The sequence below is a fragment of the Tenrec ecaudatus genome, chromosome 14 (assembly GCF_050624435.1).
Source record: "Tenrec ecaudatus isolate mTenEca1 chromosome 14, mTenEca1.hap1, whole genome shotgun sequence".
Classification (NCBI taxonomy): domain Eukaryota; kingdom Metazoa; phylum Chordata; class Mammalia; order Afrosoricida; family Tenrecidae; genus Tenrec; species Tenrec ecaudatus.
In genome coordinates this window covers 54983102-55010144 of record NC_134543.1, presented here as the reverse complement: position 1 = coordinate 55010144, position 27043 = coordinate 54983102, and the positions used below count along the sequence as shown (strand labels likewise).

At 37.5% G+C, this 27043-nt stretch overlaps 1 protein-coding gene and 1 non-coding gene across 3 annotated transcripts in view; both read right to left on the bottom strand.

Moving 5' to 3' along the window:
• Window positions 1–27043, bottom strand: part of MAP4K5 (mitogen-activated protein kinase kinase kinase kinase 5) — a 110916-nt gene that overhangs the window by 58548 nt on the left and 25325 nt on the right. For both annotated transcript variants that reach the window (XM_075532052.1, XM_075532053.1), the window contains exons 4-6: window positions 6141–6231; window positions 5671–5735; window positions 1334–1389 (exon numbers count right to left, since the gene is read on the bottom strand). In XM_075532052.1, the coding sequence (XP_075388167.1) occupies window positions 1334–1389; window positions 5671–5735; window positions 6141–6231 (212 nt within the window). The remainder of the gene's footprint in view (window positions 1–1333; window positions 1390–5670; window positions 5736–6140; window positions 6232–27043) is intronic.
• Window positions 10612–10724, bottom strand: LOC142427189 (U4atac minor spliceosomal RNA). Its single transcript, XR_012780001.1, has one exon. It is a non-coding gene; the product is annotated as a U4atac minor spliceosomal RNA (small nuclear RNA).

The window sequence follows — 27043 nt, the reverse complement described above, 5'->3', positions numbered from 1 at the left end:
TAATTGAATCATACAGCACATTTTTTTGATCAGGGATCTAGTAGACAGATGCCTGATCTGTTTGTTGTTATCAGTTTGATCCCATATAGATAAATCTTAAGGCAAAAATGCTTAAGGCAACATTCTTAACGAGTTAAACGAAACTATTGTGCTTCTGCTCTGCCCTTACTGCACAGCATAATTTGCTTGTAAGACTTGGGGGGGGGGTGTATTTTGGGTTTAAAGTTGACAAGTTATCTCAGGTCCTGGTTTCACTGGGCTTTCATCTTGTCTCCATGGCTCCAGCAAATCTAGAGTCCAAGAGATTTTGAAAATGTTACTAATTTCTTCTCTCTTTAAAAAAAATCTCTTTTAATCAGAATTCCATGACAGAGTCTTTGATCAGCATGTTCTGTAGTGGTAGCCAGGCACCATCTAGTTCTTCTGGTCTCCTGGCAGAGAAGGCAGTTGATTCTGGAGGCAATTACCAAAACATTCAGTTCCAGGTGAAAAAATGCCAACTGTGCTTTGGTGGCTGCTTGTAACCCTTTAGACTCCCAGAAATACTCACTGAACTAGAAGGTAGAACAGAAGCACTAAGCATACTATTACTAGATAACATGCGTGTTCTGAAATGGGGGGCAGTAGTCCAAATAAGTTTAGGAACTCATTCACAAAAATGTTTACAGAAAAATACAAAGGTAATCATAGAAAAATCATTTCTTGTGAACAGACCAACAAATAAACTGGGTGAAATTCTGCACACTCTACAGCTACATGCTGTGGAAGATCTGTAATAATTTTATCATCATATGTCCCAAATTGAGAAACCTGTTTAATAGTTTTTCAAACTTATAAAAAGGAATTCTCCTGCCAATGACACTTATTAATATCATGTAACTAGGGTTTCTGATTATACTTTGAATAATTTTTGTGCTGATTTGTTCTCACTTCAGGAGAAAGGACTAAATTCTCACTTCTTCAGCACAAGGTTCCTTTTGCTTCTATGAAGATTTAAGTTCATGAAACTTGATGGGAAAAGCTTAAACAACTTGTTCTAATTCAGAAGTCTAGTGATTCACTCATGAAAACCAACTCACATCCCTAGTTTTCCTTAGTTTTGTAACAATTAAAGGCCAAGTGCTACAAAATAGAATATCACACATCACTATTGTATATCTCAGCATGCTTTCAAATAAATTCTGCTTACTCATTCATAATATAAACAGTTTTATAGAATTATAAAAGGCTAATAGAAAAGTTAGTTGGTATATCCTTTTTCTTGTGGACTGATCATCATTAAAATTTTTCAATTGTGAGATGAGAAATGTTCATATAAAAGCAAATGTAATACCTGTAAAGTTTCTCTGCAAACGTAAGCTATTTGAAATTCTGATAATGGTCCAGTGACTAGAAAGAAAGAAAATAAAAGAGCTGATCACAGAATTATATTTGATTATGACAGAACAGAAAGTCTTCTTTATAAATGGAAGACTATTCCGGAATTTCTGTGTTTGTCTCTGAGCATATATTCAGACTTGAATTCTGACCACGTGCACTGCTTTTGTAATCAAGAAACAGTAACTAAGAGAAAGTTGTGAACTTTGAAATGCCCTTTAGAAAGCATGGATGTACTCTGTAACATCTCTGATCAGTGAAAATATTAAGGACTTATTATGTACAAAGCATAGTACTAAAGCATCAAAGAAGGTTTTAAAGACAGCAACAGAAATGATCTTTTTCTCAACAATTTATCAAAAACCAGAAACAAATTACATAAACACCTACAATTAATTATAATTCTACAGAGAATCATACAAAGATTTACTATAAAATATACTGAAAAGCAATATACACATATCGATATATTTTAAGGTGAAAAAAATTTAAGTATATTTCTTTACCACTATTAAAACATAGCAGCTTGATCTAGTACCTTACTAAAAATTTAAAAGTAGTCAGGTCACTTTTGGAAACTAGCTCTTCTCCAATTATAAACTATGAGATGCTTTTTTTGCAAGCAGTCAGCCAAAAGCTTAGGAAATAGATCTTCTAATATGTCTGAATATTTGAAATCTGGGGTGCATTTGCGAACAGTGAAACCATATCAGGATAAGTAATTAGAAACATCAATTTGATGACTGACTCTATCTACTCAAACAAAAATTATTCTTAGTAACTTGATGGATTAAAAGGGAAGCCACCCTTTACTATCAATTAATTAGAATAGCTGTTCCTGACTCCTATTTATTATCTAGATTCTTATTTACAAATTTATAAATGCTACAATAGATGTAATTAAATAATTATCAGGTTTTTGGAATGAAAATAGAAATTTTATGACAAAATAAAATTAGTATCTCAAACACTGCTTTAAATTTAAAATGAAAAGTAGTAAAAAATGCCAGTTACATAGTTTGATTTTTCACTCCCCCCCATACTCTTAAGAACTCTCATTTTATGAATATGAATAGACAAAAATTATAGCCATTAAATAAAAATTCTTAAATTTTCTTTCAAGCAAGGATGAAGATCTCCAATTTTGAAGACCCACTCTAAGCTCAATAGGGACTTCTAGTGGTGTAATAAGTTCCACATTGTTGCTAACCTCAAGGTCAGTGGTTCAAACCCAATAGTTGTTGTGTGAGAGAAAGATGAAGTTATTTGTTCCTGTAAAGAATAAAAGTTTCCTAATCACATGAGTTGGAAATGTGTGGATGTCAGTGGCTTTGATATCTCGGTGTATCACATAAGATTTTCCTTCATTGGGAAATTCTAGTCTGATATATTAAAAAATGAAAGATTACTAAATAAGGGAGTCAAAATTTTCTTTATTTAAATGGAATCAATTCTTGTTTTTAAAAAAGCTTAAGAGGTAGGCGGGGGCCAGCCCCAATCCCAACTAATAAGTGGACACCTGTCCTTCCCCCCAGAAAAAGTTATTTCAAATGACGGTATTGACTTTACAGCTCTCGGCATATCTGATCAGAGCACATGGGAGCAGATGAAAGGGGAGGAGGAGAGAGTGGAGCACAACCTGGCCCACCAGGCCTTGAGGACGACTTTCCCAATTAGGGCAGCCAGTCCACAGAGAGGACCACATGGCTGGCCCCACTATGACAGGATGCCCCTCACTGACCCATAGCCCTACAGGGGACAACACTGGAGACACAGTGTGGGAATTGCACCAGATATGATCCCACCACACAGAGGCAAAACACTAAGGGGGTGCAACAGAACAGCAAGAGAATGGAGCGACGAGGTCTCAAGGGAATGCTGAAGGTGGACTTTGGGGCCAGCGCATGGTACCCCAACAGACTGGACTGGAATACACTCCTAAAGGCAACAAAAATTCCTTGAACTAACTACAAGCTTTTCTTTCTTCTTGTATTTTGTTCTGTTTTTTTGTCATTGGTATGTTGTTGTTGTTTTGTTGTATATTGTTGCTTGGTTTTGCTCTGTCTTTTTTTGTGTGCATGTTATTATCTCCACAGGTTTGTCTAAAAAAATAGACTGGATGAACAATCTGGAGGAGAAAACAGCAGGACAGACAGTTCTTGGGGGGACATGGGAGAGGGCGAGGTTGGGGGAAAGGTAGTGATGTTAGCAAATTCAGGGGCAAGGGAACAAGTGATCCAAATCGGTGGTGAGGAGGGTGTAGGAGGCCTGGTAGGGCATGATCACGGGTAATATAACCAAGAGGAATTGCTGAACCCCTGGTGGGGACTGAGCATGATACTGGGACAGGAGGGAGGTCAAGGGAAATAGAGGAAATATCTGGGAGGCAAAGGGTATTTACAGAGGCATGTAGATAAAGGCATGTACATATGCAAACATATTTATATATGAGGATGTGGGACTAGATCTATGTGCATATATTTATAGGTTTAGTATTAAGGTAGCAGAAAGACATTGGGTCTCCACTCATGTACTCCCTCAATGTAAGAATACTTTCTTCTATTAAATTGGAATTCTATGATGCTCAGCTTCCGGACACAACCGCTGAAGACAAAGCAGATGAATAAGCAAATGTGGCGAAGAAAGCTGATGGTGCCCAGCTATCAAAAGATATAGTGTCTGGGGTCTTAAAGGCTTGAAGTTAAACAAGTGGCCATCTACCACAGAAGCAACAAAGCCCACATGGAAGAAGCACAACAGCCTGTGCGATCATGAGGTGTCGAAGGGGTCAGGTATCAAGCATCATCAGAACAAAAATCTTATCATAGTGAATGAGGGGGGAAGTGCAGAGTGGAGACCCAAAGCCCATTTGTTGGCCACTGGATATCCCTTACAAAAGGGTCTCGGGGAGGAGACGAGCCTGTCAGGGTGCGATGTCGCAATGATGAAACATATAACTTTCCTCTAGTTCCTAAATGCTTCCCCCCAACTTCTCCACTATCATGATCCCAATTCTACCTTGCAAGTCTGGCTAGACCAGAGGATGTACACTAGCACAGATAGGAACTGGAAATACAGGGAACCCAGGGCGGATGATCCCTTCAGGAGCAGTGGTGTGAGTGGCCATACTGGGAGGGTAGGTTGGAAAGAGGGAACCGATTACAAATATCTACATGCAACCTTCTCCCTGGGGAATGGAGAACAGAAAAGTGGGTGAAAGGAGATGTCGGACAGGGGAAGATATGACAATATAATAATTTATAAATTATCAAGGGTTCATGAAGGAGGGGGAGCAGGGAGGGAGGGGTAAAGATGAGGAACTGATGCCAGGGGCTTAAGTGGAGAGCAAATGTTTTGAGAATAATGAGGGCCATGAATGTACAAATGTGCTTTACACAATCGATGTATGTATGGATTGTGGTAAGAGTTGTATGAGCCCCTAATCAAAAGATTAAAAAACAAATAAATTTAATTTCCAAAAAAAAGCTTGAGGTTCTAAAATTTTAATATTTTGTATACTTAGTAAAATTTACGTGGTGTTATACATGACTTCAAATAGTTAATAAGCTGGAGCTTAAGTATAAATCAAGACTTGTTATATGTTATTATTGTGAAATAATTAGATAATTATGGTATTAATATAATTCATTCTAATTAAAACATTTGTAAACTTCATAGCTGAAACATATAAGTCTTCTAAAATGAAATTTCAGCACAGAAAATTATTTCTTGAAAATTTCATAATAAAATATATAAATCCATAGTTGCAATTACACAATTCAAACTATTATGCAACTATGCAATAAAAAGCTAAATAAATCATGCCCCAAAATTTAAATCCCTATAAAGTCTTAATATCACTCTAATAACTAGCAGTAAATTAAACATTAAGCTAATGTACTAAATGTTTAATATGTAACTATTTAATATTAAACATGTAATTAGGAAAGAAATATTCCCTTTATATGAGCCACCCTCCACATTTCAAATTTAAATAAAAGGAAATTTAGACCAAATAACTTGTATATAAGAATGACTTGAAAAAAACAATCTGAATTACACAGGTAGTCATACTTTTCTCAGCTTAGGCCCAAGCAAATTTAATTAACAGTAATTATCAACACAAAAGCAAATTTAAGTTTCTTCTACACAGTATTCATTAGATAAGTGCACAGAATGTAAAACAGTATTTTTATGGAGTTCAGGCTAATATTTCTGGTTAACTAAAAATGTCCAACACCTATCTCTTACAGTCCCAGTGCGCGTTAACATATGAAGGCAGGCTTACAGTACCATGGTAAATATCCTGAAGCGATCCACCACCACAGTACTCCATACAGATCCACAGTTTCTCCCGACTAAGATGCAAGAAATAGAAAATTATCTCAGCTAGTAATTCTCATTCGTTAGAATGCTCTGAAGACTCATTCTTCAGCACAAGAAGGTTGAGGATGAACTGCAGGGTGCAACAGGAAATTGTCCTGGCAGTCATGCCTCAAATTACAGAAACATATTGATTTCAGCTTTGTGCTCATCACAAAAGGATTAGAATATGATCAGAGTTTTCTACATTAAAACATTTGCCTGAAATCATTTATAAAATTTCACTAAAGTTGCCCTAATAAGATAAGACCGTATAAATACCAAAAGACCATAGAAATTTTAGAACTTAGGGCAGCCTAATTTAAAAAATTTACATACATGAACACACTGTGCTGAGAATGTAAAATACAAAGAGAAAGCAGCATTTCTGTTGTTTTTACCTGAGATAGCTCCCAAAGTAGGCAACAATATTGCAATGTTTACATTCTTTGACCATAAATATTTCTTGCTGAATCAGAGAAAAATCATCTCCTGAAAAACAAAATGGTAATTTGGACACTATGTTACTCAATTGCTCTACACTGAAAAGAAAACTTCATAGTAAATAATAACTAGACATAAGGAATTGTGCACATCTTTTGTAAAGCAACGATACAAAACAACCAAAGCTACTCACACTGTCAATGCCAACTTACAGTGAACCTGCAGAACAGAGCGTTTCTTAGACTAGAAATCTGTACAGGAGCACACAGCCTCACCTCTCTTCTGTGATAAGTATGAACCACCAACCCTGTAGTTGTAAGACCAACACTTAACTCACTATGAAACCAGGGCTCCTTAGGAAAGCCAGAAGCCTTAATACATAAAGATCTTTGAAACCACAATTTCACTTTTTATTGAAGGCATGAAGAGACAGGTGTTCATGGGTAAGGCATATGTAGGGTTAAATAAAATGTGTCACATTCATATAGTACAATATAAAGTACGTTTTGAATTAGAAATGTTTTTGATATATTATGTGAAGAATGGAGATTTTACCTATTTATTTCCTATTTTTAATGAGGGAGCTCCAATTAGTGGAAGGCTTTAGAAAAATACACTTGTCTTGGTCCCTTGTTAGGATGCCTTTAAAATAAAAGGGCACAAAAAATAGTGTTAATGTGAACATTAAATAACTTAAAAGAGCTGATCTTTGCAACAGTCTTTAAGTAAATCTTTAATGAAGACTGTTTATAGATTGAATCATATATAAACTTTATATATATATGAACATTTCAAAAAGTTTGTTGAAACATTCCATTATATTTTAAGTATATTTTCCCACAAAATTTTGAAGTCCCCCGTGTATGTACATAAAGTGACCTTATATTTCCCATTGAGGCAGAAGCAGTGAGTACGCTCTGAAAGTTACTGCAGTGATTACTTGTAGTCTCTTCTGATCAGTCTTTGTTACACACACCAAAAGACTGGATGAGACTACACAGATTGGGTATGTGTATTTCTTCTTTTGCTGACAAGTTTGGGTAATAGAAGGTATGGGAAGATGCTGATAGTTTTATATGATTCAGTTGTGACTGTTAACAGTGTTAAATTAGTTGTGAATGTATGGGGAGTGGGGAGGGAGGGGGAAAATTAGGAGGTGATATTAAGGGATCAAGTAGAAAGCAAATGTTTTGAGGATGATGGCAACAAATGTACAAATGTGCTTGACACAATGGATGTATGCATGGATTGTGATAAGAATTGTATGAGCCTCCAATAAAATGATTTTTAAAAATTGTGAATGTAAAAACTTGGAAATCTAGCATAGGGACTTGTCAATTTTGCCATCCCAAAATGTATAAAATGAGCCCTCTCAGAAGCCGGAATGGTGATTCTCACTACCATCAAAAAAAGAAGAACCTCCGAACCTCGAGGCTGCCCCCACTTGACCGAAAAAAAAACAAACAAACACCGCCTCACTGACCCATAGAACTACAGGGAACAACACTGGAGACAAGTGTGGGAATTGTGCCAAATCTGACCCCACCACACTGAGGCAAAACACTAAGGGGGTGCAAGAGAACAGCAAGGGGAGCAGAGCAAGGAAGTTCAGATTGAGTACCAAAAATAGGCTTTGGGGCCAGGGCATGGCACCCCATCAAATTGACTGGAAAACACTCCCAAAGTCAACAAATAGACCTTGAACTATTAACAGACTTTTTTTTGTTGTCATTTTGTTTTCTTTTGTTGCTTTGTCTTGCTCTGTCTTTTTTTTTAGTGCATATTATTATCTCTGCAGGTTTATCTAGATAAAATAGGCTGAGTAAACAATTTGGCGGAAAAAACAAGACCGAAGGTTCCGGCGGGGCATGAGAGAGGGGGAGGTGGGGTGGTGTTAACAAACTCAGGGACAAGGGAACAGCAAGTGATACAAAAACAGTGGAAAGGATGTGTAAGAGGTTTGGTAGGGATTGATCAAGGGCAATGTAACCGAGAGGAATGAATGAAACCCAAATGAAGGCTGAGCATGATAGTGGGACAAGAGGAAAGTCAAAGGAAATAGAGGAAAGAACTAGAAAGCAAAGGACATTTATAGTGGTCTAAATATAGGCATGTACATACGTAAATATATTTATATATGACAATGGAGAAATATATCCATGTACATATATTTATAGGCTTAGTATTAAGGTAGCAGATGGTCATTGGGCCTCCACTCAAGTACTCCCTCAATGCAAGAACACTTTGTTCTATTAAACTGGCCTTCCATGATGCTCACCTTCCCGATACTATCGCTGAAGACAAATAGGTGCATAAACAAATGTGGTGAAGAAAACTGATGGTGCCTGGTTATCAAAAGAGATAGCGTCTGGGGTCTTAAAGGCTTGAAGGTAAACAAACAGCCATCTATCTCAGAAGCAACAAAGCCTACATGGAAGAAGCACACCAGCCTGTGTGACCACAAGCTGTCGAAGGGATCAGGTACCAGGCATCAAAGAACAAAAAAATCAAATCATTGTAAATGAGAGGGAGTGCAGATTGAGGACCCAAAGCCTATTATGTAGGCAACTGGACATCCCCTTACAGAATGGTTGTGGGGAGGAGACGAGGCAGTCAGAGTGTGATATAGCAAAGAGGAAACATACAACTTTCCTCTAGTTACTAAATGCTTCCTACTCCCCCACTATCATAATCCCAATTCTACCTTACAAATCCAGCTAGATTAGAGGATGTACATTGGTATAGACAGGGAACTGGAAACACAGGGAATCCAGGACAGATGAACCCTTCAGGACCAGTGGTGAGAGTGGTGATACCGTGAAGATGGAGGGAAGGTAGGGTAGAAAGGTGGAACCAATTACAAGGGTCTACAAATAACCTCCTCCTTGGGGGCCGGACAACAGAAAAGTGGGTGAAGGGAGATGTCTGACAGTGTAAGATATGACAAAATAATAATTTATAAATTATTAAGGGTTCATGAGGGAGATGGGGCGGGGTTAAAATTGAGGTGCTGATACCAGGGGCTCAAGTAGAAAGAAAATGTCTTGAAAAGGATGGAACAAATGTACAAATGTGCTCGACACAATTGATGTACGTACGGATTCTGATAAGAGTGTATGAGCCCCCAATAAAATGATTTTTTTAAAAAGAAGAACCAGGAGAAGAACGCTTCTTTTGGATCCCAAGATCCCTGTGCACAGAACTTCCTTGATTCAGGAGACAGAGAGCTGTGACACCAGAGAAGCAGTAGGAGAACGGCAGCTGCAGAATCAAGAGCCAGACACAAATGAGTGCCTTTAAGAGGCTCATCTGAAAAGTGGGGTGCTGATAAATAATACACTAAATCAGGGAAACTAGGTTTGCTGACCCACAGATCTAGAGTTGAGGACCTACAGGGGAAGTTTATGGTGCAGTGGAGTACCCTTCAGAGTTAGGTAGCACTGCCTGAACAGGGTGGAAACAACAAGGCAATGTGGTTGAGAGGTTGAGGACCAGAGAGAGGCCTGCCTATAGATATAGCTGGGAAGAGGCTGTACTGATGGAAGAAATGAGTTGTGAGCGTTTCTCATCATCAGTTGTAATGGTGATTTCCCTGCAGTCATGAATACAGTCTGAGTTGTATGTGGTCACTGCAACAGATGATTACAGAACCCAGCAGAGAAGTAGAGTGCTGCGAGAAGAATGGTTGGTTTGTCAGAACTGGCAAAGGAAGAGGAGCGAATGCCCGACCTTTGCCTCCTAGTTATCAACCTTGAGCTGATATTCAGTTGGATTTTCCTTTCCCCCTGTTTCAACCAGAGGTCTTCATGCACCCCTACTCCTACAGTTCTATAGCACAATGGCTGTCCCTAGGGACAGAGAAAAGGCACTGCTTTTCTTGACAGCTCATGGACGTCAGAATCCCTTTTCCCCCTTTATGTCGCTCCTCATCTGATTCTTTTGTATTATCGCACTAAAATGTATTCTTTATATAGGTTAATCATCAACCTGATAGCTAGATTCTTGCTTATACTTTATTTCATGATACAGCTCTTAATTACAAAAGAACTGCCTAAATTCCTTAAATGTGCTTCAGTAAATCATTGGATTCCCAGACAGCAGATGATGTAAGATATGAAAATAATAATAATTTATAATTTATCAAGGGTTTATGAGGGAGGGAGAGGAAAATGAGGAGCTGAAACCAAGGGCTCAAGTAGAAAGCAAATGTTTTGAAAATGTTGATGCTAACATATGTACAGATGTGCTCGACACACACGGATTGTGATAAGAGCTCTAGGAGCCCCAGATAAAACGGTTTAAAACAAACAAACAAACAAACATTGGGTTCCCACCTTATTTCCAAATGTGCAAAGAAACAATATCCGAGTTATGTTGATTAATTCTTTAGGTATAACTAGAACTTAAAACAAATTTGCTCAGATGAATAATTTCACAAATGGTATTTAACTTTTTTTTTTTAGTGTGTTGTGTAGGTGTTAGCAGTACTACCTCCACTACACGTTCATTGGGTAGTAGCGCAACCCTAAGAAAAGGATGGCTGGTATTTAACTTCTTAAAAATGTCCAAATTGTTAAATAATCCGTAAAAGTCACTGTACATGAATCAATGCAACTAGGGATAAACCACGTCAGGAAAATTCATTTTGTTTCATGCCAAGAATGTTTCCATCTACAGCTAGGCTGGAACTGCTGCCAGGAGAGACTGGGGCCTGGGTGAGTGGGCATGCTCTGCACAGCTGTAGGTGGAAGCAGTTCACAAGCAGAGTAAAAATGTCTGGAGAGTGTCTTAATACATGTGACACTGTGTGAACTCTAATTTTGGTGAGGTGCTGTTGAATTCATTTGGACTCACAGCAATCCCATGAACACAATAAAACCCTGAAGCCACTATGTCAATCCCTCTCATTGAGGATTTGCTTTTCCTCTTACTCTCCACCACCGATGACATTCTTCTCCAGGGACTGGTCTCTCCTGATAATATGTCCAAATTACCTGAGACAAAGTCTCACCATTCTTACTTCTTTTCTTTTCTTTTTTTTAAAGAGTGAGGTTTTAGTGAAAATTAAATAATATAGTGATATAATTAAAAGTCACAGCCTATAATTCGTATAAAACAGGATCTAAATCTATAAAACAGCATGTAAAACTATAAAAAATGGTTGTAGAACTTGATAATTAATAAAATTACAATGCCAGATTTTAACATCACCTTTTCAGGATCAGACAACCTAATAGAAAACACATTGGATAAATGAAGGGGGAAGTGCAGAGTGGAGACCCAAGGCCCAAGTGTCGGCCAATGGAGATCCCCTCATAGAGGGGTTTAGGAGAGGAGATGGGTTAATTAGGGTGTGAGGTAGTATCGATGAAGAACACAGCTTTCCCCCAGATCCTGGATGCTTCCTCCCCCCAACTACCATGATCCGAATTCTACCTTGCAGGGCTGGATAGGACAGAGGCTGTACACTGGTACATATGAGGGCTGGAGGTACAGGGAATCCAGGGTGGATGATACCTTCAGGACCAAGGGTGTGAGGGACGATGCTGGGAGAGTGGAGGGTGAGTGGGTTGGAAAGGGGGAACTGATTACAAGGATCCACATGTAACCTCTTCCCTGGGAGAGGGGCAGCAGAGAAGGGGGGAAGGGAGACTCCGGATAGGGCAAGATATGACAAAATAACGATGTATAAATTACCAAGGGCACATGAGGGAGGGGGAAATGGGGAGGGAGGGGAAAAAAAAAAGAGGACCTGATGCAAGGGGCTTAAGTGGAGAGCAAATGCCTTGAGAATGATTGGGGCAGGGAATGTATGGATGTGCTTTATACAATTGATGTATGTATATGTATGGATTGTGGTAAGAGTTGTATGAGTGCCTAATAAAATGTAAAAGAAGAAAAGAGAAAAAAATGATTAGGGCAAAGACTGTACAGATGTGCTTTATACAATTGATGTATGTATATGTATGAACTGTGATAAGAATTGTATGAGCCCCAATAAATTGTTAAAAGAAAACACATTGGAATGGTTTAAAATGCTAAAAAAACAAAAACAAAAAAAAACACTTTTAATCTGCTTAATTTAAAAACAGATGTACAACTGTGGAGAGAGAAAGTTTAAGTAAAAGGATAATTGCTTCCAATAGTAAACAATTTTTTACTGGTATAGATACAATATTAATCAAAGATCTTGCTACAAGGGAAACCTAGATATAATCCCCATAGACATCCAACACATGTTTTATTCTGATCATGATAAAATAAAAAATCAGTAGTAAGGGTAGATTTTAATTACACAGAATTATTTGGAAATTAAGAATGATCCTACCAAAGAATGTCTAAATCACAAATTAGGAAATGTAATTATATTTTATTAAAGTAGAAAAATTTATACCAAAATCTATGGGATGCAGGTAAAACTGGAACAGCTTCATATTTAAAGAAAACTTATATGAATAGTGAAAGTCTGAAAAATATTGAAAGTACCAAGAACTACTAGAAAGACAAACATCTGTATTGAAGAAGGCAGGCCAGAGCGCTCTTTAGGGTCAAGGATGGCAAGACTTTGTGTTCCATACTGAGGACATATTGTCAGGGAGACCAGTGGCTGGTGGAGGCCATCGTGTTTGGCAAAATGGAGGGGTGGCATAAAAAAAGACCCTAAGGAGGTAGACTGACACAGTGGCGTGCTGTAAGGATGCGCAGGACCACGCATTGCAGGACCACACACTGTTCTGTTGTGCATAAGATCACCATGGGTTGGAGCAGATTGGATGGCACCTTGGACATGTTATCAGGAGAAACCAATCTCTCAGCCCTTCTTGGTGGTCCAGGTGGGGATTTGGGGGAGTGGGGGTGGGGAGCAGAGGACAAGTGAGCCTTCTCCTTTCCACGGAACATTCCAAGGTAGATTTGTTTTCCTGGCAGTTCACTGTATCATCAATATTCATCCCCAACACCATAATTCAAAGGCAACAATGTTTCTTCAGTCTTCCTTATTCATTGTTCAGATTTCACATTCATATGGGGCTTGGGGTGCTCAAAATCACCTCAGCCTTCAGGCATCATGTTTGCTTTTTAGAAATATCTTTTGTAGCAGATTCGCCTAATGCTTAAGTCTCTCGGTTTATTTATTTTTCTCCCTTCTGGCAAATAAAAATTGATTTAACACCACATTTTCACCATCAAAATTTATTATCTTAGCCTGTCCTCACCCCTTTTGCTATGAGGACAGACCTGTTTGATGCTCTTCAAATGTACTTTTTTGGGCGAAAGTTGGAACGTGTAAAAACAAACAAACAAAACCTTATGATCTTGGTCTTCCCATCTTGTTTTTTTAAAAGGCTAAAAGCTACAAAATGGCTACATGAACAACCTGAAAGCGGCTTCAGGCGTGACACAGATGATAAGATTTTTGTTACCTAATCCAGCAAACAGAGCTTCAGTTTTTTCCCTCAGTACAATTCAGGTAACCATCTTTGGGCCCAAAGGCTGTAATTTTCTTGCAGTTGTCAGCAGCTGGACGCGGACCCACTTCCTAATGGCAGAATTTGGCTCTGTACTCACTTTTCCAACACAATTCCCTTTGCACAGGAAGTGCCTACAAACGAAGGGGCTTTGAGATTTCTTCTGTTTATCAAGCCATTTCTAGTCCCTTCAGTGGTACAGAGCTTCCTGGCAGTACAATGACCTTGAAGATCTAGACACTTCATCATGTTGGCAATGCCATGGCTCTCAGTGAAAGAGAAAGTCTTGACTTCTTGACTGTTTCAATGGGCATTGACTGTGGTTCCAAGTAAAATAAAACCCTGACAATGTCCACGTTTTCTTGCATTTATCAGGATGTTGGTTTATTGGTCGGTCCAGTGGTCAGAATTTGTGTTCGACAGTGTTTTAAATATTTGTGTCATCTGCATATCACAGAATTTAAATGAGTCTTCCTCTAATACTGATGCCCCCGTTCGGATTGTTTGTTTAGCATAAAGTTTCAAAAGCACAGTGAGAAAACTAAAGCCTTATGCACACTTTTTCTGAGTTTAAACTACAAAGTATCCCATAGTTCTGTTGAAACTAGTGCCTTTTGGTTCTTTGTACAGGTTCTTCAGGAACACAAGTTACCTTTATGTAAATCTGCAGCAACATTTCAAGGGTAAAAGAGGGAAATAATTCTAAATATGAGGTGGTTTCAAAAAAGTTCATGTAATAATTGAATGAAACCAAGGGCTCAAGTAGAAAGAAAATGTTTTGAGAACGATGGTGGCAACAAATGTACAAATGTGCTTGACAAAATGAATGTATGTATGGATTGTGATAAAAGTTGTATACAAGCCCCCAATAAAATGATTCTTTTTTAAAAAAAGGACTTTTCCCATGGGCTTTTTGAAGCCCTCATGTATACACTAATAAGGGATTGATAAATTGAATAAATAACCAGCAGCTATTAACAAGAACTATGGCTGACAGGAAAAGATGGTCAACATCTGTTAAGCATTGATAAAAATACATTTGCTGAGCAATATATAAAATGTCTGGGAAAAGACACACAAAAAGAGCAATTAGCCCTGGAAGTGGAAGAGGACAGGTGGTCAAGAGAGCTCATTTTCAAGTTTACACCATTAAGCATTTGATTTTGTAATCTTTGTATTACTTTAACCACATATAGCAAAACGAAAAAGAGGGCCCAGAATGAGATTTTCTTTTTTAAAACCAAGAAATTACTAGGCCATTTTTGAATGAAGGCACATATCTAAAATGGCAATGATGAACTCAGAAATTACTGTGAGGTCAAACTGCTGCTGCCTATTGAGTGCTCCACCCAGACCCCTAATTTAGAGAACTACATAAGGCTTACTTTGTTTTGTCCTTTGCTCAGAAAAATTAAAAAAATATACTGTTTGAACAACCATCTGACTCTTATAAATAAGAGACAGAGCTTTCTTGTGTGTTACAGGATTCAGGGTACTTTACTACCCTCCCTCTCAAGCTGTGGAAGTTCATGAAAATTCATTTCTAATCTCAGAATTCCATTTAGGACAGTGACTACAAACAGTCAAACAAACAAACAAACAGAATGAATACATGGCCATGAGTCAACTGTGACTATAGTGACCCTACAGGCAAGAGTAGAACTGCTTCCTAGGGTTTCTGAGGCTGCACATTTCTTTCTTTTTTCAAAAATCATTTTATTAGGGACTCACACACCTCCTATCACAATCCATACATACACCAATTGTGTAAAGCACATTTGTACATTCATTGCCCTCATCATTCTCAAAACATTCCTCTCCACCCAAGTCCCTGGCATCAGGTCCTCATTTTTTCCTTTCCCTCCCCACTCCCTCCTCCCTCATGAACTCTTGATAATTTATAAATTATTATTTTGTCATATCTTGCTCTGTCCCACGTCTCCCTTCTTCCCTTCTCCCACTTTTCTGTTGCATGTTCCCCAGGGAATAGGTCACATGCAGATCCTTGAAATAGGTTCCCCCCTTTCCAACCCACCCTTCCTCTGCCCTCCCAGTATTGCCACTCACTCCACTGGTCCTGAGGGAATCATCCATCCTGGCTTTCCTGTGTTTCCAGTTCCCATCTGTACCAGTGTACCTCCTCTGGTCTAATCAGGCTTGCAAGGTAGGATTCGGATCATGACGGGGGGGGGGCATTTAGGAACTAGAGGAAAGTTGTATTTTTCATCGTTGCTACATCGCACCCTGACTGCTACATCGCACCCTGACTGTCTTGTCTCCTCCCCAAGACCCTTCTGTAAGGGGATGTCCAGTGGCCTAAAAATGGGCTTTGGGTCTCCACTCCGCACTCCCCTGCTCATTCACTATGGTAAGATTTTTGTTCTGATGATGCTTTATACCTGATCCCTTGACACCTTGTGATCGCACAGGCTGGTGTGCTTCTTCCACGTGGGCTTTGTTGCTTCTGAGCTAGATAGCTGCTTGTTTACCTTCAAGTCTTTAAGACCCTAGATGCTCTATCTTTTGATAGCTGGGCACCATCAGCTTTCTTCGTCACATTTGCTTATGCACCCATTTGTCTTCAGCGGTCATATCAGGGAGGTGAGAGGTTGCACATTTCTATGGGAGGAGACTGCTTCATCTTTCAAGACTGGTGGGCTCTTTTTGCAGCTCTTTGCTAAAGACACTGGGGTGGGCATCTGACTGGAAAAGAAATAACCCACCTGAGGCTCCTTCTTACAAAACTGGCTAATTAAACTCTTCATCTTCTAGGACCTCTTGAAATTAATTTTTTGAGAATCTGGAGTCCTCATCACTAATGAAAGAGTATTTTTCCTCTTCCCATCTCTTCATAGCTAGACAATCAGAAATTGAGACATTTCAGATGCACAAAAACTATATAAGTAGAAAATAAAAATATGATCAATACTGAGGTCAAGGCAACAGATGTACACATCAAAATAAGCCTTGTCTTCAGTGAAAGTTAAATTGAACTCATACAAGGTCTTCCTGTAGGTCTTCTACTCCAATCATCAAAGAACAAAGAGAGAGCCTCAGAAACCACTCTGTCCTACCCTCAACACTCACAACTTGGCCAGTACTAACTCTAAAGGGTTCCTTACCACTGCTGTTAATTCATACCCCTTGCCACGCCCCATCTCTAATCTCAGTAGAACAGTGGTTCTCAGCCTTCCTAATGCCGCGATCCTTTCATACTATTCCTCATGTTGTGGTGACCACCAGCCATAAAAATATTTTCGTTGCTACTTCATAACTGTCATTTTGCTACTGTTATGAATCATAATGTAAATATCTGATATGCAGAATGTTATTTTCATTGTTACAAATTGAACAACATTAAAACAGTGATTAATCACAAAAACATGATGTAATTATATATTGTGAAATATCTATTTCTAATCAGAAATAAATGAAAATTTGTCTTAAAATCATGGTGTAGCATGGGTAACAGTCTCCAAGCCAGGTACTCGTATGTGGGCGTATCACCTGGAGAAGGATACAGGAGCGGTGTCTTGGTTCCTAAGACCATCGGAAATATTGCACTCAACCCCCAAAGGGGTGGCGACCCACAGGTTGAGAACCGCTGCAGTCTAGCTTTACACATCCTCTGCTCTGTTTTGTTCTTGCTCTCCTAACATCTGAAACCATTCTTTCTGGAGTACATGACCAATCAAATACCAGTCAGCTCTTTGAATATTCTTTCATTTTCTAGCGCTGACAGAAATCTGGCTCTCCTGTGAGAATAATGAATTCTCTGTAGTCTTTTCAAGCAGTAACTTTTTCTCAGACCTTCCAACACCGACTCTAGAAGTGGAGCAGGGCGCTCTTAATGCCTGTTGAAGTTTTCTTCCTATTCTAAATATTTACTTATTTATAATGTTTATAAGGATCCAGAGAGGCCTAATAATGGTTGTGGTCTCAGTTGAGAACTGAGAAGGAGGTTGGCAGTTCAAACTCCAACCCCCCATTTTCACCTTAATTAAGATATATATTCTTCTGCGTAAGTTATAAAAGTCCACAGGTGATTCAATTAATTTTTCACCCTCAATATTTTTCTAGTTTTACGTATGAAATAACCAATGAGAAAGAACATAATTTATTTACCTAAGCTAAAACATTTATGAACATTTGCCAAATTGCACTTCAAAATGTCATACCCTTACACATGTTGTTTTAACTTCCTCTGTGCCAAAGTTTTCTTCTAATTTTTAATTAACATTTATTCTAGGAATTGGAAAGTCTAATAATAGGATAAAACTGTCTAATTTTGCTGTGTTTGAGACCACAGTTGCAGACAAAGTACTTACTAATTATCACACACTTTTTAAAGTGGTTTATATACATTCTCTTCCTAAACGCTCACAACGAATCCCATTAGGCAGGCATTACATTATTTCTATTACAGATGAGGATACTCTGATGCACAGAAAGATTAAGCAGTCTGTCTAAGGCTATGCAGTTAGTAAGTGGCAAAACCTGTTTAGAATCCAATTTCTGTCTTCTCAGCCCCAACCTACTGTTTCTTAGATCCCTAAAATTATGTTCCATTCACGTGACAGTGTTTTAGTGGAGGGGAGTATAAGCTTAACTAACAGGCAAAATGTCCTCAAAAACTATATACTGGACTTTCAAAAAGTTAACATATTTTAAGATTTTCACAAAAAAGGTTATCACTAAAGAGTTTTTCCATTGCTAAATCAACTGGTTTAAACTTCATCTTTTTTTTTCATTTTCTTATTCATATGTACAATACGATGCTTCTAAGTTGTATTTCTTATTTTGATCCTCTGGTTATTTATAAATATTTACAACAAAACTGTATATGGGCATCAGTACTGAAAACTAACTTTTTATAAGCTAAAAGTATCACTTATGTTCTGTTATTTTATCTTATGTTTTACTTACTACACTAATATTCCTATTTTAGAAACGTCAGCCAATGTAGAAAAAATATATAAATAAGCGAAAATCACTCCTAACATCCAGACTTCCACCAACAGTGTTTTGATGCTTTCTTCCAGTCCTATAACTAAACGATTACAATGATTCTCTCACTATTATACTCATGCTTTATAAACTGATGGCCGACTATTTTCAGTTCATACTTTTTGAGCATTCCCTTGTCATTAAAAGTAATTTCAGATTTTATGTGAATATTACCTAATTTATTTCATCATTTTCCTCAAACCAAAAAGTCCCCAAATTCATTGCTATTGAGTCAGTTCTGATTCATGGAGACCCTGTGGTTGAATAAACATGTATTTAAAAGACAGTAACCGCTGGACAGGGCAAGATATGACAAAATAATAATTTGTGAATAATCGAGGGCGCATGAGGGAGCGGGGAGGGAGGGGAAAAAAGAGGACTTGATGCAAAGGGCTTAAGTGGAGAGCAAATGCTTTGAAAATGATGAGGGCGATTAATGTACAGATATGTTTTACACAATTGATGTATGTATGGATTGTGATAAGAGTTCTATGAGTCCCTAATAAAATGCTTTTTAAAAATAAATAAATAAATTGCCAATAAATAAAAGACAGTAACCAAAAACATCTTTTATCATTTGCAACAAAAATTAGACCTCTAAGCTAATGTTTATAATATCAAACAATAGCAATAGCATTTAATGGGAAGCAGCACTGGGGGTACAGTAGTAAAGGAGCTCAGCTGCTAATCCAAAAGGTAGCAGTTCAAATGCATCAGTTGCTCCTTCTGAGAAAGACAGCAGCTGGTTTTCATACAGATTTACAGCTTTGGAAACGCTTTTAAGCAACTACTATGTCCTATATGATCACTGAGTTAGAATTCATTTGACAAGAGTATTAACTACTTTTCTGAAGTTTATGAAATGGATCAAGGATAGATACCCAAGAGTAAACATTGTATTGCGGGTAAAATGTACAGCTCACTATGATTCTATGGGATTTCCGAGGCTGTACATTTTGACAGAATTTTTCCCTTGGTGCGGCTGGTGCATTTGAACAACTGACCTTATGGTTAGCAGCCCAACACTGAGTTCACTTTGCCACCAAGGCTCCTTGCTAACTTAAAGTTGGTGGTTCAAATTTACCCAGTGGATGGAACTGAGGAAGACCTGCTGATCTGCTTTCCAAAGATTACAGCCTTGAAAACCCTGGGAGGCAGTCCTATTATGTCACGTGGGGTTGCTATGAGTCAAAATGAACTCACTGGCACTTAACAACAAGCAAGGCTCACAGACCATATACGGTATGTAACTTTAAAAATACTACTTCCTAGTTTCACCGTAAAAGAGTAATAATGGAAGGAGCTAACAGAGGTAAATGGAATATAGTATTCTGACCATCCACTTTTCCAGGAGCCTTTCTCCCACTGAGGCACCTGCCTTGTCATTAGCTACAGATCAACCTGATGAACCTAACACACATCCAAAATTTGCATTCAAAGGTGGGCTGAAATTCAAGCTTAAGATATTATGATGCTCTCACCATCATAAGACCTGCTTACTTTTCTAGAGTAGTCCTGATGGGAGATGCAACTAAAAATAGTATCATTTGGGCATTATACATTAAAAAAATAAAACAGGTTAAGGCAAACATGACTTGAATATCAGCATTTGTAAAGTTGTGACTATATTTATTTAAACTCCTATAAAAATGAGATATGAAAACAATCAATTTCTGAAAGTAATTACTTGCCTAGGTACACAAAGGGCAACAAAAATATATAGGGATATAGATAAATGCTAACTTCATTAATAATTGCATTTGTGGAAAATTAATTTTCTGTAACAATCCATTCTATGGAAGAGTCTCACAAGTATTCAACCTCACTAAAATTTTAAACATAAAATTTATATTATGTTTATAATGGTATTTTAAATATCAAAGTATTATAAATTAAACTGCTAGGGGCAAGTCAGAAGCAAAGCTGCAATACAAGTTAGGACTGTAAAATAAAATGATCTATTTTTAACTGGAAGGAGGGGGAGGGAGTGTCATCGAGTTTACAGCTGTAAATTCATTCACTTAAAAAACAAAGCGTCTTGTTTATATTTTACCAGACACAAAGCCTTTTCTGTCATATTGTCAAATAATTATATTTTCATGTCTAAATACAATTCTAAACCAGCTCATCTGTTAAATCCATACAAGGAAATGCTTTTGTATTATATCCTAGCTTTAGAGAAAAAAAATTTAAAGCTGGTGAGAACAGTTAAGAATTTATTTCTGAAATACAGCTAGCGCCAAAATTATTTGAAGTATCTGACCTGAGTGTTGGGAAAATTCATTAGGATGACATATTTCTGACTTAAATATTCCCTTGAGTCTGTTCCAAAATTGTGAAAAAACACCATTTACTTAGGTTTTATTGGCAATGTACTTTCCCAATGCTGCATCTCTTAATATAGTTCCTCGTGTTGTGCTGGTCCCCTCAACCATAAAATTATTTTTGTTGCTACCTCATAACTGTAATTTTGCTACTGTTATGAATGGGGTGACTCCTGTGAAAGGGTCATTTGACTCCCAAAGGGGGTCATGACCCACAGGTTGAGAACCGCTGCTAGTAAAATATGGTATAAAACTGATGGTACACTTTGGCATTACCAAAATAAAATAAAACTCTCAAAACATGAAACAACTCAAATAAAACCACTGTCAAAAAGCAGAAGAAAATTCCTCAAATTCTAAACCACAGATAGTGAAAAGATAATAAAACTACTTCTGAAATATATATATATATATATATTTTTAAAGCATGAGGAAAATGTAATTTATTTCCTAGATCATTCATTTAAGTCATTACTTATTGAAATTATAATTATCACTGGCAATAAGTCAAAATTAGTATATTAAATACTAAGGCTTAATTCTCTGAACTTTATAGAGTAGGTACACTAATTCAGCATTAGTACAGCATCAAAAAGCCAAGGTCTACATTAGTTTACAGTCTCAAAACCAAACCAAATCAACCCAAAGCAATAAAAAAGAACCCTGGCTATACTGTAAATCACTAAGACAACAACAAAGCCCCTGCCAATTGAATTATAAAGACAGCATCTATTACAGGATAAATCTCCAAATAGGGCGACAGAGGCAAGTGTTTCTTAGTGCTGAAACACAGATAATGCTTGCTTTCTACTCCCATTCCTAGGTTAGTTCTAGACTGGTAGTCCTTTACCCCACTCTAATCTGTCATTTAAAAGTCTACCAGAACTGAATAACTTTACATGAGTGGGTTCATGAGGGATTTAAAGGAATAATTACTATAACCAAAACTACAGAGGAAAAAAATGGATTTTTTTACATTTACATTTATATTTATTTCAATACCTTCACATCTAAGGAAAAACATGGAGTTTTAACAAGTATATTAACAGGGGTTCATGAGCTCTGACAAAAAATCTGGCCATTAATTTCCAAAAATCAGTTAAAACCCAAAGATGCAGTTCTTTCCTGATACACACAGGATCACTGTGAGTTGGAAGTGACTTGATGACTGGTTTTGATTTTTGGTGTATTTATTATGACGTCTAGAAAGCACAATATACAAAACAAAGACACCAAATTAAAAAAAAGAAGGGGAATAATAAAAACATGCAATCAGACTAAAACTATGCTAGAGTTTTAAATTCATTCTATTTGTAGAAGTGTCATTCAGGTCCTTGAATACCTAGTGCCTAACATAAAGATTCACTGACATTCCTATACCTAAAAAAGGTATGAAAAGAAAAGAGAATTCAAACTATGTACAGACAAAGGCAGCAAGAAAGAAGCCAGAGAACCTACTACAAGGGCTTTAGGGCAGGTAAAAAACTTCAGAGTGAACTTGATAAAAATTAAGTACAGCAGAAAAAACTTAACAAGGATCTCCCATGGAAATCGACACCTTCCTCAAAAGGAAGTAAATAAATACACGTACACATAAGCAATTCATTTTAAAAGAAGTTTTAAGAAAATAGTACCTCAAAACTCTCAATGAAATTGAGGGCAACAGTACTGCTAAACAATGTAACAGAGACTCCTGGTGGAATTAAATGGGGAAAGGGTAGGGACTCAGAGGGGGAAATGTCTCTAAGAACTATGAAAAGCACCAGAAACAGTAGAGTAAAAGTAACATTGGAGACAAGTCTGTGATATAGTATGTAGTCAAAAAAGAAAATTACTTAAATTGATGAATCAAAAGATTCATCAACATTTAGGGCAGAAAATAGGTAAGGTGTACAGATAATGGATAACTAATATAATCAGTATTCCTGAATACACATTTTTATTCAAGAATGATAAAAGACTTCCATGATATTAAGAATCAGTATTACAGATTTTCTTTTTAAAGTTTACTGTTTTAATAAAAATAATCTGAAGATAATGAGGGAGCTTCAAAAAGTGGAATTAACTCCCCCCCTCCTTATGTTCCTTTTTGTAACATTTTATTGTGGTTTGAGTGAACACAAATTAGTTTCTCATTCAACGATTGATACACATTTTGTTTCATGGTATTACTTCCAATCCCTTAAATATAACAGCTTTCTTTCCACTTCCTCCCAGCACTGCTTCCATTTGCCCATCTTTCCTGTTCTTTCTTGCCTTCGGAACTTTGTTTTCGGGCAAAGGCTGCCCTTGCAGTTTCCGATGGTTGACTGTTCGGAAGAACACATCCCTCACTGGGGCTGCAATTCATTTTGTAGGCCTGGCTATCACTTGGCTAAAAGGTGATCTAGGATTAGTTCAGTCCAGAGATGAAGGGCAAAGTCTCCTCGGTTCCACTAGTTTCTATCAGATAGACAGGTCTGGTCTTCTTTGTTTTTCTAAATTTTATTATGCAAATGTCTCCCACCCTGTCCAAGTCTTTATATTGTGATCTGAATCAGAGAAAAGACTAAGCTATAGTCTGTTGAAATTACTCATAAAAAAGAACCTCCTGCTTTTTCAGAAAATTACATTATCTTTTAATTCCTCTTTCCCAATGCTACACAAGGACAATGAGGGCACAAGAGAAAAATGTGATGAAATTCTATACCTAGTGAATGCTTATACAAAGGCATTTATAATATTCACTTGTGCAGTGAATACTTACTGAGAACCTACAATATGCCTACACAATTCCAGGTGTTGAAACCAGATGATCCCAACTGTCCTGGCTCTTACATTCTAAGAGAGGAAGACAGATGATAAATATATTCAAGTACAAAGAAATCAGGCGATTACATGTCCTATGCAGAGAAATGAAATAACGAGAAATTAAATACTTTAAATTAGATAATCCGGAATGACCTGAGGACATGACATTTAAGCTGAAAATGACAGAAACAAGAGCCTTATGAACCAAGTTCATGAAAAACAGAACTTCAGGAAAAACGGAAGGGTTAGTACAATCTCAACTGCTTGAACAGCTGAGGCAGAACAGGAAAGGAAGAGGTACAGAATCCACTCACAGAAGCATAAAGAGATCACATAGGCCTCTATCAGCAAGGATGAAAGTCTAGATATGATTCTAAGCGGATCTGGATGCTTGCTAAGGTTTTAGGAAGGAAAGAGCTATGATCTGGCTTAAGCTTTTAAAAGGTCACTGCAGCAGCTTTGTGGAAACCGAGTAATAGAATGGAAGTGGGAAAGAGGAAACAGGGAGACCAGGAGGATATGGGAAACAATAGGAACGTAGATGCAGAACACTTGCGAGTTGGAATTAAGGGAAGCGGCTGACAGGCTGCCTAGAAAAATGAGGGAGACGATTAGGAAGAAAAATTAATTTGTGGATCCCAAAGATATTATTCCTAATACTTATAGAAAAATCTATAATCCATTCTATCAACAGATAAAACAAACAAAAATGCAACAAATGGCAAAGTAGGAAATAAAAAACCAAATAAATGGTAGGCACGGAATAGAATGAAATAAAGAACCAAGTCTATTAGTTATTTTGTTTACAAGTACATTATAAACATAACCCTTAAAAAACAGACGTGTGTGTGTATGTGTGTGTGTGTGCATGCATGCATACACAAGGCTAATCAAAGGTCTGGGGCTAAAAATATCAAAATACACTAACAAACACTTAAAGACTGGGAGTGAATCAATATGCAAATTTTAACACTTTTCCCTTTAAGAAGTCAATAGCTAATGGTTTCATTTCTTTAATTGATAAATAAAAACACAAGTTTTAAGGGTATTTAGTGCCTTAGAAGCCATCCTCTGATAAAATTGCAGATGGTGTGCCTTTCAAATTACCAGTTAGTAAAAAACAAAGTTTTCTTTAAAAATGCAGGGAAACAAAAATATGAACCAACAGAAGTTAAAAGAAACCTGTCTAAACAACTAACTCACCTATTAAAGATTGGGCTATAAAAACTCAACTTTTAAAAATAAGACAAGCATCTAAATATCAATGTCACAAACAAAAAGTAGGTAGAAAAATTTCATTATCTTTTCATTTAATTTTCCCATGAACGTTTTGAAGTCCCTCTGAGAACAATAGGCCTAGGCATACCAGGTCTATCCTTTTGCTTTATGCACATAAGCAGGGACAAACAAAAAAGATGAGTTGGAAATATTGACAAAGTTCTAGTCAAGGTTTATGGATAAAAGATAAAAGTCACAATAGAAATGGAAAGACTGAAGCCACTGGCCAATGAGTGAGCAATACATTATACATTTGGTCAGTTCTTTATTTTCTCCCTTCCCCTAGAATTCAAGTTCTAAGAGAACTTTGCCTTTCTGTTCTTTTCTTCATCTTAGAACATAGTCTACATACATCAGATCTTCAAGAAATGTAATGTAATCTTCAAGAAATGTAATGAAGATATACACATGAACTTTTACATGGCAATTAACACAATACTAAAATAGACATTAACCCAAAACTACCACAAAATACAAGAATGGACAAAACTCCTATAGTAGTGGATAATCAGTATTTCTGTCAGTCTTTACGAGCCTGAACAAATGACACTCAATAAAGATAGGTGATCTATAAAATACAGAATTAAGGCCAAATTTGATAGGCATATTGAATTTTATATTCTGCAAAGTATATATTTGACTCAATATCCACTAACTATGGTTTTTAATTGACCACTGTGGTGGAGTGAAATCACTTACTATAGGTCTTCTATCCATGTCTCTGTAACTCCCACCAAATGATGGCGGGACTAGTAAGTAAATAGGGTGTGTATAACACGAATAGAGGGGTTGGTCAGTGTTAGTTGCAACTCCCCTGGTTAGAAGGATGAGCAGTGCTGGTAGGAAGAGAGAGAAACCCCAGGACCACCTGGAGCAGAGCATGTTTGAGATCTCTGTCGGAAGTGCCAGAGGCCAAGACCAGAGTCACCAGACGCCAAGGAAGGAGCCAGGACACATGAGCCAAGACACAGGAACAGACTCTGAGTCTGTGAGGCAGAGCAGCAGGTTAGCATCCTGGCCCATGTAGGCAGAGGCCAAGAGACCACATGGCTGCTGAGTAAGAACGAGAGAAAGATGTGGCTGCTGGCTGAGGAGAAGTGGTGTGGCCCAAGTAGTATATTCTTAATGTTTTCTGATCTTGGCTTGTGGTGACCTATAGACTTCCCCAATAAAATTTCCCCTTGATCATGAGGGTTGTGAGTTGTGTGTGATCACTGCAGCAAATTATCAAAAGCAACATAGAAGTAACGTGTCATGGAATGAAAGGTTGGTCTTAAATATGAAAGGATGGAGGTTGGAAGTTATGTCTGATCTCTGCCCCATGGCAATAGGGAAGCCAGAGACCTTTCCTCAATCACACAAGCGTATTAGTCCACAAAGAACAACTCACTAAATTTAACAAACAAAAAGTTATGATTCGACTGTATCCACTGACCAACCAGTTACAAATTTTTAAAACTCTCTTATAAACAACTCTTGAATCAAAGTGGAAATCAAAACCAAGCATTGCAAAATATTAAAACAAGAAGTTTGAGGGGAAAAACCTTATTCTGTAAGCAAATGCTTTTCTGAAAAACCTACTAAATTATCTAAAATAAATGAAAGCGTAAATAGGAAAGGTACATTCCATTTAACTTTTGTATGTAGTTAGTGTTCTACAGTAACTAGAAAGAATTTTTTTTAAATTGTCTGTAAGTTTTAGGCTTAAATCTCAGAAATGAAAAATCTTTTAATCCTCGAGATAATTTTTATGCTATGGACAGCTCCCCATTTTGCTGTTTTCATAAAGCCAAATGACACTGGTACTCAAAACAAAAATCCAGGACAATACCACAAGTCTGGTGGTTTAGACCCACCTGCAGCTCCACACCAGAAAGATGAGGCTACCTGCTTCCAAAAGAGACTCGCGGCCTCGGAAACCCTACCACGGTTGTTATGAGTTAGAGTCAGTGGGGAGCAATGGGTTTGGCTTGGGGATCACATATGAAAGAAAGC